Raw genomic sequence first — 12146 nt, forward strand, 5'->3', positions numbered from 1 at the left:
TTTGATCAACTCCGCTTCCTTCAGCTTAAAAGATACAATAAGAATAGATGAGCTCTTGCAAATTAAAAGCCTCTCTTGCTTAACAAATTGTCTCTCCACAATAATTAATTGTCTGGAGAGAGATTCCAGCCCTAGGTTTTTGGCCTCATTCCAGGCTGTGTAAGAGAAAAATATATATATTTGGATATGTGCTTCCTGCGAGCCTTCGTTGTGCCCTTCCTGCGTAGTGCAATGGCCCCAACCCATCTACCTGGTGCTGTCATGGCAGTGTCCCCAGAGCTGCCCCTCAGCCCCCCTTTAGTGACCCCATCCAGGCAGTGGGACCCTCACCCCAAGCTGTTCTCACAACTGTGGCTGCACAGGGGCTGTGTGCAGGCAATGCCAGGTGCTGAGCTTCAGACTGCCTTTGGGACTGAGTCTGACCCCTTAATTTCCTTAAGAAATTCCTTGCAGCATGTGACTCTCACCATGAGTAAATTTAAATTAATCTTCATTTCTGCAGACTAAGCCCTTGGCTGCTTCTCCTCTCAGGGATAGGGAGGTTCCTGCCCTACTTCACGCTTGCAAAACTAGAAAGAAACATAGGATACAGTGCCTGCTCCTGCAGAACCCTACAGGCTTTCCTCTGAGGTCACATTCCCCAGGCCTCTTCCTCATCCATGGAGCTCTGCAGCCTCCACCAGGGTCACAGCTGGCTTTGCCGTCCCAATAGGTGCCTGCCCCAGGTGTCATCTACGGACAGCTGCACTAGGGTGGGTTGAGGGTTTGCCTCAATCAACATGAAACATGTAGCCCTTAGACAGCTGCAGGATGCTTAATATCAGCAATCCAGCACCCTTCAGTCCTCATCAGAGCCTGGACAGCTTAGGATCAGCAAACTGGAAATAAACCTCTAACATCCTCTCCCTGCACTATGAGAACATACAGGAATACGTCACAGGCTGTGCCTTCAGTCTGACACTGCAGCACAGCAGATGGGATCCTGCTGGGTGTGACTGGGATCGGCACTGCGGCATCCGGGAGGGCGGAAAAGGCTCGAGCAACATTTTCTTCCCTGGTCTTGGTATTGCAGAGGTGCCTGAGGACAAAGGTATTCCTGGAACAGCAAGCACTAGTGGCACTCCAATGTATATAACCACTTGAACACATCTGGGAGATCCTCATCTTTTAGCTGTGCTGTGCGTCCTGATGATCAAAGTGAGCCATCAGTCTCTCCCATCCATAGAGCAAGCAGCCCATCTGCACAAGTCCCATTTGCACTGTGCTGGCCTACCCAGCCATGGCTGGAGCCCAGCAGGACCCCTGGCCCCATGCTGCCCTATTAGTCCTCAGGCACAGCTTCGCATCAGAGCTTCCCAAAACCCCCGCGTTTGCCAAACCTCACGCTTCTATTCCTGGAGTCCCAAATTTTCCCTGACTTCACTTGCAATTTCCCAACACACAGTTCCCAGCATTGCCTTGGCCTTTAATAAAATGCTCATTAGAGACGCAGGGGAGGCCCATGTGGGGAATATCCCAGTCCATGAGTTTCTCTGGCAAGCCCTGGTGCCAGCTGTGATACAGCAGTGGCTCAGCCACCAGCTGCCATGTCCCTGCCCGTGGGGCTGCTGGATCCTCACAGAGCTCTGATTCCTATGAGCTCTCCAAGGGAAGATGGAGCTTGCTCAGCTCTGAGCCTGTGGGGTTTTCTTGCCCCCAGGCAGCAAGAATGTTACATTGGAAGAGATTAGGGCAATGCGACTGGTTGGGGGTTCTGCCCCCATAATCAGAGTTCCATATTCCTACAGGGCACCTCTCATCCTAAGACAGATTCTAGACCAAAAGATCCCTATTTGAGCAGAGTCGAGGGGAAGAAGGAGTCAACACCCCAGTGATTTCAGCTGGTGAACATTCCTGAGCAGATTTGAGCCTTGTTTTGCAGAGCATTCCCACCCTGCACACCACCTTGCTGCTGCCCAGCAGTAACATTCTGAAGTTCCGGCAGACCCCCAGGCTGTGAAACACAGAGCTGGTTTTGGGTCTGTGGAGACGAACACACCAAGGCCATTCTGCTTTGTGCACCAGGGCTGCTGAGGTCTCTGCTTGGCTGGGATGGAGGTGAGGATTGCAACCCAACTCCATCCAGCATGGGGAACCCAGGGTGCACATGGTGAGCAGCGTGACACATCAGTCCCTTGGTTGCCAGCTGGAGAGGCATGGAAATGGTCAGCATTACTTTCTCCAGCAGCACGGAGCTCTCAGCCCAGCACGAGAGGGAGAGCAGAAAGGGGGAGCAGCTCCCGACACAGCTGGCCCAGCAGTTAGCATTCGTGGAAACCCACAAATGAAAGACACCAGAAGCACAGAGAGCCACCCGTGCTGTTCGTCACTTGGCTTGGCTCCCTGCGACACCGCACGTGCAGAGGATGCTTCCGGCAGAGCTCACACGCGGTTCAGGGCAGCCTTGCATTTCGGCTTGGACTGGATAGTAACCTCGGAGTCTGAGTTCAGGGCTCTGATCCCACCCACCGGCGCTGTGACTCACGGCGCAGTCAGCGAGCTGCCTGGATATTGCTGGGCAAGGAGGAGGGAGGGAGCTGGCGGCCGCCGCTCGCGCGTGAGTTGCTCCGGCGCGCGGTGATCGGCGCTCCCACCTGCTGCAGGGCTACAGAACGCCGCTCCCAGGTAAAGCTTTTGCCTTTTTTATTCCTCTTGGTTTTTCCACTGCTGAAGGCATTTCTAAGCGAGAGCTCAGAGGGGTCGGTGGGTGGGAGCGCGCCCCGCTCTGCGTTCTACGTTCTGTGCTGTTTGTCACGCCCTGCCCGGAATGCAGGGCAGCCAGGGGGCTTCTGCTGGTGGGAGCGGACAGAGGGGGAACAGCAGGGTCAGAGAGGTGGCACGGGGCAGCAGCACTGCCCTGCCTTGGCACTCACGCTCGCCTCTCCCCAGCAGCATCCCCACGAGGTTTGCTCCTAAGTAAACATTTTTCCCCGAGCTGCCTGAGCCCTTCCTCCGAGCATACCAACCCTGGCCCAGCTGCTCTGCTCCCCTGGGCTGATACCCGGGCACAGGAGGGGATGTTGCCCCCAGGACCAGAGGGATGCTGTGCCCCAACCCAGCTGTGGGCTTTGGGTAGAAAGCTGAATCCAAGTTTCTCTGCTCTGACTTCTGCAGCTAAAAATCATGTCCACCAGCTTCTATTTTCAGTTTCACCTCTCATGCAGTCACTGAAGAGCAAACTTTTGAAATGCTGGAGGCTCTCTGCCCATTTCTGGATCACTCTTTGGGCTGTCTGCATTCAGGGTTCCCTTGAACACTTCTATACACGGAGCCCCTGCTCTCCCAGGGCTGGCAGCCCTGATGGGATCAGCTCCTGCCTCCCAGCCCCTCTGCTTACCCCACAGGAAGCAACTGCTGCTGTACGTCATCAGCGAGGCACGCTGACAGCACCAGATGGGAACAGCCTTTTGCTGGGGTCCCCGTGCCCTCCAAGCCCTGCCTGCTCCCCACCACCAAACCTCAAACATCCTCTTCAGGGGCAGCAGAAATCCCCTCCCTGCTGCACTGTGCTGTCACAGGCACCTCTTGGTGAACCCATGCGTTTAATCTCTTGATTAAACACTTGAGCACAGTTTTGGAAAAAGCCGTGACACCTTGCTGTGAGCTCTACGAGGTCAGGAAATCAGCTTTGCCCATAAGTGACGTGTCCCAGCACCTTGCTCCATTCTAATGCAGGAGAGGGAGATTTCTCAGATCCGGGGACCTGGAAATGCTCCCTGAACCCACTGCCATGTCCAGGCACACGCCAAGTGTTCTCTCCTGTCCCTCTGCTTTTAATAAATTTGCCACAAACCTATGAAGCCAGAAGAGGGAATACACTAATGAAGAGCAGCAAACGTTACTGGCACTGCAGAACCAGGTGCAACATCCCATCCCCTCCATGCAAGAGTGTTCAAAGTGCCCAAACGTGCAGTGCCAGAAGAAATTATGCCAATAGGCGAGGGATGAGGAAGAAGAAGGGAGAGTGAATGAGAATTTCCCATAGACAAACCACAGCCCCAACCCTAGAGAAGATAATCAGCATTTTAGATGATGGGAACCAAACGATCAAATGTCCACGGGCTTCCACAGAACAGAAAACATCCATTCATGCAGGAATTACTGCAGGAACTGTAAGGTTAAGGGACGAGCTGATGGGGAAGATCGTAATGTGCTGCAGTAGGAGAAGCTAATGCACTCATGGCTATTAGTAAAATTACTTAAAGATCAGACTGAAGACACATTTTTGTTTAATAGCTTTCATTAGTGATCTTGATTCAGAACATGGAAATTCCCTAAGAAAATGTGCTGGTGAGAATCTTGGGAGAATTGTTGAACCAGACAAGGGACTTCAGTGCTATGGGAGATGAACCAAAGGTTCTAAAATTCAAAAGAAACCTGTCACAAGTTCACATGCTTAGGGACCAAAGGCAAAGGTCCAGGCCAGGATGCACTGCCATGCAGTGCCACTCCTCCTGCAGAGCAGTGTGCCAGTGGGGAATGTTTCCATGTATAGAATATGGGACAGTCTCCCACCAGAGTTTAGGTTTTGCCTTTGCAAGCACCGTGCCTGGAACCAGCCCAAGGTGCAGCATCCTACATCCAACCCCACGAGTCCTGCCCCATCCCTTCTCAGCACAGATGGGTGCTCCATCCCCATGGATGGCAGCTCCATATCACACTTGGAAATGTTCCTACTCCCTGCCTAAGAAATACAGAGGTCCTACTCCTCACTCTCAGCTAATGGGAGAAGCAAGAAGCAGCAGAACTCTTCCTGACCCAGCCTGTAGGATCAGCTGCCCCACAGCACAGCCTGCACAGAGGGCTTTGAATACAGCAGAAGGAGCAGACCTTGCCAGGAGGGTCCAACCCAGCACCGCTGGGCATGGGCACCATGACCAGGTTCCTTGCTGTGAATGCAGCACCAGGAAGGCAGCAGAGCCCCTGCCTTGCAGCAGTGCTGGGCCAGGAGCACAGCCTCAGCTGAGCTCACGTGAGCTGGGACAGGAGCGGCTGTTGGTGGGTGGCAGAGCAGCCACACGGGAGGCTGTGATCCACCCACTGCATTTTTCTAAGCCTGCTACTCCCCCTATAATTTACCCTGCCATTTCCAGCGCGTTAGGAGCAATAGGAAAAACATTCTTTTCACTTGGAAATACCCTTCTCTGAGAACAACCTGTTCTCCTGGCTGCTGTCAGCAGGCAGGCAGCATTCAGCTTGTGCCACGATCCTTTTGTGCCTGAACAAAAAGCTTTCCATGGCAAGAGCCTGCACTGCAGCAGGAGGCAAGGAGCCACTCTGCCAGCTCCCCATGCCCCTCATCCCAGTGCCCCAGTGTGGGCCACAGGTTCATTGCTCCAAATTCCCCTCGGAGCATCCGGCACCCATCTGGATCTTGCTCTGGTCAGGGGAGCGGGAGCCTCTGAGCAATGGGAAATCTCCTCTCTGAGCTGGTTGAGCCATGTGATTGCTAACATCAGGGATCAGCACAAGGCATGGGACTGCTCAAAGTGCTGTTACAGGCACAAAGTTTAAGAAGTTCAGCTGTGAAGCCTCATGAATCACACAGGGCTGATTAATTTTACTAGATTGTATAAATGGAGTGCACTGCTCCCTCTGGAAAGCTCTTTCCTCATTTCAATCCAGCCCTTTTTTTTAAATCACAAGCCTGTGGGAACTTCTTTCCTTTGAAACCACCCTTACACCACATGGGCATTCCAAAGTGACAGGCACCAAGCAGGGTCTGCTGTCCCCAGCTGCCAAAGAACTCTCCAGTCCAGGTCTAAGTGATCCAGGGCACCCAGAGAGGTGCAGAAACCCCATTTCTGGAGGGGCTGCCCAAGGGACTGTTGCCCGCTATGGCCCTGACTTGGTGCTCTCTTTGCAGGCTGTCCTCAGATAAAGAAGCTCTGTCCCTGACGAGTACTGCTGGCCATCATCTCTGACCCAAGCACACAGAACAAGGCAGGCATGAGACCCCGTGGGACCTGACCCCATAGCATCTGACCCTGCTGGGCTTTGCAGGAGAGAAGGGAACAGCTGACACCCACCAGCAGTGCCACAGGAATCAGTTCCAGACCCAGATGGACTGGGTCACACAAGAAATTTGCAGGGGCACATCATTTCTAGGTCACATCACCTCAGCAGACTGAATGCGTGAAGGGGACTCTACTGTGATCTCCAAGACCATTGTAGGCCCAAATTTGGTTTGGAAGGAACTCCAGGGCTGCCTGGTAGAGGCTCACTCCAAGCATCTATAGAACCACTGACAGCAGAACCGTTCCACCCATGCAACTGCACTATGGATCCATGTGGCAACCTCACAAACCCTTCAAGAAACATGGACTTCCCTCTGCAGCTGCTGGTCGGGTCCTGCCTGGCCCTGCTCATCGTATTCACTCTCTGTGGTAACATCATTGTGTGCCTGGCCGTCACTCTGGACCGCCGGCTCCGCAGCCTGACCAACTGCATCATCGTCTCGTTGGCCATCACTGACCTGCTGCTGGCCCTGCTGGTGCTGCCCTTCTCCGCCTTCTATGAGGTCACCAGCGAGTGGCCCTTCGGCAGCACGTTGTGCAACATCTACCTCAGCCTGGATGTCATGCTGTGCACGGCCTCCATCCTCAACCTCTTCATTATCAGCCTGGACCGCTACTTCGCCGTCACCACCCCGCTGCGCTACCAGCAGCTGGTCACCCCATCCCGTGTGGCTGTGGCCCTGGTTGTTATTTGGACAGTTTCACTGATGGTCTCCTTCCTCCCCATCCACCTGGGGTGGAATACCAATGGGACAACGGTTCAGAACACTACACCCAACTGCACCAGGGAGTGCAAGCTGGAGGTGAATTCTGTGTACGGACTGGTGGACTCCTTGCTCACCTTCTATATCCCTCTGGTCATCATGTGCATCACCTACTACCGGATATTCAAGATAGCGAGGGAGCAAGCCAAGAGGATAAACCACACGTGGTGCTGCAGCAGCAGTAGCCCCATGCCACCCATGGTGAAGGAGCACAAAGCCACTGTGACTCTGGCAGTGGTGATGGGAGCCTTCATCATTTGCTGGTTCCCCTATTTCACAGTGTTCACGTACAGAGGGGTGTGGGGGGACAGCAGTGTGAAAGGCACACCCATGTCCATCGTCCTCTGGCTGGGCTATGCCAACTCAGCACTGAACCCCATCCTCTACGGGACATTCAACAGAGATTTTCGGGTGGCATACCAACACTTGTTGCACTGCTGCAGGACAGGGGACCCCAAGAACTCCCTACAGAAGGGTCAGCCCCGGGGCAGGAGCTGCGGGGAGAGCCTGGATGGACAGGAGGGGAAATGCCTGAAGCTGGAGATGAGGAATGGGAAGGGCATCTTGCTGACAGATGGAGCCCTGCAGAGGTAAGAGCCTCTCCACAGTCACGCTGCTGGTCCCCAGGACCCCGTCAGCTCAGACACCCAGCACTGCCCCAACAGCAAGCACAGCCAACAGCAAGTTCCATTCCCATTTCTGGAGCAAAAATAGCTAAAATGAGGTTGGCAAACTTTTCTAAGAACACAGACAACCACACATAGAGCCCCCCCAGCAGTACCCCAAGCACCGCCTGGGGCAGGACCCTGGAAGGGGTGCAGCAGTGGGGAGGACGGATAGGATGCAAGCACTGTGCCCAGGAACTCCCATCTCATGGAACCAGCCTGCACCTCCTTGGCCCACCTGAGCATAAGGAGAACACAGACACATGCTGTGCCACGATGTGAGCTGCTGCTCCCACACCGTAATCTAACCTCCAGGCAGCAGCAACTGATAACCCCCTGATAGCCCAGAAACTTTCCATCCCACCGATAAGCTGTTCTTTCAATCCCTGCTGCATGTGCCCTTGGTGCTGTCTCCAAAGCACAGTGTGAAGCCTTAGGAAGGAGAAAGCAGGGAGGTGAAGCAGAGGGCAGAACGGTGCGAAAGGCTCAGCCTGTATCACACTCAGGCACGTGCCTGGAACAGTAAAGATGCTTCTGCAGACACAGACGGGGCTGGAAGGAAACCTGTGCTGCTCCTGTAGAGCAGCACGTGGGATTTTATTTAACTAAATTGTTTGTGCAATGCAAAACACCAGCTGGTTCCTGCACAGCATTACAGCCCATACCCAGGGGAGGCCAGAGAACACTGGGGGATGGCCCAGCAATAGGCTGGATCAGGTGCTGGGGCTCAGTCAGTTGGGCAGGTTTGGCTCCTTCCTAACACTTGAGTGCATTTGAATGAGACCAGTAAAAAGGTGAGCACCTCTCACCTCCTTCCAGCAGGAGAAATAAATGTTTCCTCTCTGGATTTGTGCCCAAATGAAGCACAACACTGGAGGGAAGAGGCTGAATAGCAGGCAGTGCTGCAGTGGGGCACATATCATGCACTACTGGAAGCAGAGGGAAAGACACAAGAACAGGGATGTTTCTTGACCTTTCTAAATCCAGATAACTCTTTCCCATACCAGACAGCATCACTGCTGTGGTTTCTGCTTGTGATCAGATAAAAGTCAGTGTGAGGGCTGAAGGTTGAGTTATTGGTTTTACTTTCCCTGTTTATCTGCCTACTCACTTGCCTGGAAATGATGCACCAAGGATGGCATGGGCCTCTCTCACTTCTCCCCTTCCCCATCAGGGATGCACACATTGGGTGTCTGAGACCCCAACACCATGCAGGAGTCACCTAAACCCAACTGCCAATGGCACCCTGAGCTCAGAGAGACATGGTCCCTCTCTTCCAGCCACATTAGCAGAACAGAGCAGCACATATCACTCACAAACCCATATCTCCCTCCAAATAAGACTGGAGCCTAGCAGAGCTCTGCTCAGAGCAGTCCCATGGGGTTGTTCAGGGGAAAGTATTTTGAAATGTTGCCCATTATGTTTTTTCCTATTACGAAGCACAGGGAAAGACCAGCAAACATACCAGAGAAACATGAATGGTCTCAGGAGATGTCAAGCACAGGAACAGGAGTCAGCCCCATCACTTCTATGGAAAAAGACATGCACCACAACCATTGTGACACAGGCAGCAATTCTCTGGGTAGTAGGGAGCATGCAGGACTGCAATGGAGGGCAGCAACTCCTCACCCCTTGCCACACATTAAACATTCACTAAAGAAGCAGAAATGGAAAGCAGAGTCCTACTCCTGTCCCAGGATGTAGGCTCCTGTCCCAGCCACCACATCCTGTTCCTTCCCAGGGGCTCAACCCCATGCAGGCAGCAACTGGTGCGTGCAGAGAAAAGCCTGCAGGCTCACCCACACTGGCACCAACCTATCTCCTCTTTACATCTCCATGTGCAATTTCACTCTTTCCAGTGACGGAGCTTTCCCGTGAGCCTCAGCCACCCCATCTCCCGGCCTCCGCTCCCAGCTGCCCTCTTCCAGCACTCTGCAAGGCTGAAAGGACACACACAGACTTCCCTTGGGGAGAAACCTGAGAGCAGAGGCAAGGGCTGCAGGGTGAGTACAGGGCTGGGGTTTCAGGGTGCTGCTGTGTTTAATGAATGGGGACATCCACTGCATTTTTCTGGGTCCAGCCATCCCATCCCAGAAGTCAGCAGTACGGGGAGCAATGGCACCAGAGGTACACCCTCCCTCTGGGAGCATTTACTCTCCAAACCCACGGCAACTGCTCAGAGCTGTCCCTTCTCTTTCCCCAGCTGCTCTCGAAGTGTGAGAGTACAGAAAGCACTTCATGATTCTCTGGAAGACACTGCCAGCTCCCCTTGCCATTATGGGAGCAGCCATTATGCACTACAGAGGCAGCTGTGCCAGATCGCAGCTTTCCAGCACACTGTTTTTTTGCAAGTCTACATCAGTGCTGTGAGTCACCACCTGACTGGACTCCCAGGTTGGGAGACTGACACTGGGCATCTCCACCATCCCCAGCAGCACTGGGCAGAGGATATGGCCATTTGCCCCTGTGCAATGGGTTGCCTCTGAGCTCCCGAGAGCCACTCTGTGCAGCCCTCCTCTTCAAGGACTGGGCAAGGTCATCCCGACCTCCACACACGCTCTCTTAAACACTGCATGCTGATAACCTGGGCTCTCCTGTATTGATTGTACCCAGGGGGTGAAAAATGAGGTCACCCACACACTGCGGCTGGAGGAGCACATCCCAGCCAAGGTCATGCTGACAGCCCCATGTATGGGGCCCCACTGGGGTATGAGTCCCTGGGTGTGACGAACAGAGGTGACAGCATGGGGAGAGCACAGCACAGAGGCTGCTCCCGGGGGGGGACAAATTACCCCGAACCCAAGCAGGGGGTGTCTCGAGCCTCCTAGCCAGCAGGACAGCCAATGCCAGTTGTGCTCTTTGTGCCTTCCCTCTGTGATGCACACATCTTCTGAACAACACTGAGTTTCCGCAAGGCAGAGACAAGATGCCAATCTCCCTCAGGAGATTTCTAATCTAATCGGCACGGCAAAGCACGGTCGATCTATGCAGAGGTTTGCAGATCTGAGGTCCTGCTGCGGCCACAGATTTCCTCTCTGTGACATGGAAGTGAGGACAGGAAACATCACCTCATGTGAGGACCCATCTGAATGCGCCCCAGCAGGAGCCAAGCAAAGCCCCGCAGCACCCACCTGCAAAGGAGGGAGAGGAAGCACTCTGAGGCAGAGCACTGCTGACCCCAGCACGCCCACAAGTGTCACTTTGACTCAGTTATTTGCAGATGTGACAAACAGGCACTGCTGCTGGCCCACAGAGAGGGGAAGAGCGAGCAGAGAAAGCCACAAAGCAACATACAGCTCCTCTGAGGGAGAGTCAGAAGATGAGCTTTGGGTGACACTGCTGAGCTCTGCCCCTCAGCAGCTCTCAGAGCATAACTGCACTCTGCTGAGAACATCCTCACAGCATTGCACCACAGACCCTCCCAGCCATAGCAGATGCTTAATGCAGAATCCCTCGTGCTGCAGGGAGAGGAATGTGGGGCAAGTGAATACCTGCACCCTGCACATCCTTTGAACGCTCTCCCTGTTTCCTTGTAGGATCCCTGTGCCGGTACGTGGCACTTGCTGTCTCCCCAGATGATGCTGGAGAAGCCTATGCCTGCCCACGTTTCTTACCAGGAGCACAGAAGAACCTGCACCATCAGGGCCCGTGGCACCTCCAGCACTGAGACCTACGTTAGTGGGTTGAGAGCCAGGGTGCACCCCAGCAGGTCTGGGGTTCAGGCACAGCAGGAAAAAGGAGATGCAGCCACAGCCTCGGTGCCAGACAGCCCAACCCAGGACCGGCACTACGCCCCGCGGTGCTCCACCAAAGGGAAACATCCACCGCCCAGGGGGCCCGGCAGAGGGGGTGAGGTGACAGGAGAGCAATCGACGGCCAGATCACAACACGTGCAGCCCCGCAGCATCCTCATGGGCCAAAAAAGAGCCCCAGCTCGGGGATAGTGGGGACGTCCCCTGCTCTTTGTGGGCTTCACACGCTCAGCCCCACGGCAAGGAGAGAGGACCCAGAGCCACGGGAGCCGCCGAGCAGTGTGGCTGCCCCCAGGCTCTTTCCCCAGCAGCAGCTCAACGCCAAGTCTGCAAAAACAGGACGTCTGCGAGCGAGCCTGGGCAGAACTCAGCCATACAAAATCCCGTTTAACACAGAGGCAGAACAGCACGATTGATTTCTCCCAGCACACTCTACCTCGAGAAGAGCTCCCCGTAGCCCCCCATTCCCCTGTACCTCACCCCTTCCTCTCCGCCGCACTCACGCACAGCACAACCGCAGGGACGCGGCTGGAGCCGAGCGCACCGCTCCCAGAGCCGGGGGGCAGCAGAGCGGCTCCGGCGCCCCCCGGGCCGGGCAGCGTTACGGGCTCGGAGCTCCCCCTGCTTGCGGCTCCCGGCCCGGCCCCCCTCTGTTCCGGAGCACCCCCAGCCCGGGCCGGGCCAGAAACACCCGCAGCATCCACGCTTCCCTCTAAAACTCGGGGAGGAGGATCTGACAAACGCACCCCACCCAAAGCTGTGCCACCTATGATAACAATTAGAGACTGATCTAATTGCAAAAATAATTGCAATTGAAGTGTTTAATTACCATAGTAAGCAGGAAGAGCCGCTCCCGACTGTTTCGGTAGCACTCCCGATCCATCAAACAAGGTTTGGGGCTTGTTTGGG

At 54.6% G+C, this 12146-nt stretch overlaps 1 protein-coding gene across 2 annotated transcripts; it reads left to right on the forward strand.

The window, feature by feature from the left end:
- The first annotated feature begins 2451 nt into the window (after positions 1 to 2451).
- On the forward strand, positions 2452 to 12146 carry HRH2 (histamine receptor H2). Of its 2 annotated transcripts, XR_008207215.1 has the most exons (4): positions 2452 to 2664; positions 5906 to 7410; positions 9345 to 9488; positions 11022 to 12146. XR_008207215.1 is itself a non-coding variant. In XM_052684844.1 (3 exons), exons 2-3 carry the CDS (start codon positions 6320 to 6322, stop codon positions 11062 to 11064), a joined length of 1134 nt encoding a protein of 377 aa, XP_052540804.1. In that variant the 5' UTR covers positions 2452 to 2664; positions 5906 to 6319; the 3' UTR covers positions 11065 to 12146. The 2 variants fall into 2 exon arrangements, 1 of the variants encoding a protein (XP_052540804.1); XM_052684844.1 differs by lacking the exon at positions 9345 to 9488.

This window comes from Tympanuchus pallidicinctus, unplaced genomic scaffold (assembly GCF_026119805.1).
Source record: "Tympanuchus pallidicinctus isolate F22 unplaced genomic scaffold, pur_lepc_1.0 scaffold21, whole genome shotgun sequence".
Classification (NCBI taxonomy): Eukaryota; Metazoa; Chordata; class Aves; order Galliformes; family Phasianidae; genus Tympanuchus; species Tympanuchus pallidicinctus.

Coding starts and splice junctions, on each gene's coding strand:
- HRH2 (XM_052684844.1), top strand. CDS start 6,320: ATGGATCCATGTGGCAACCTCACAAACCCTTCAAGAAACATGGACTTC. Junction 7,411..11,021: donor ACAGATGGAGCCCTGCAGAG/GTAAGAGCCTCT, acceptor GTTTCCTTGTAG/GATCCCTGTGCCGGTACGTG.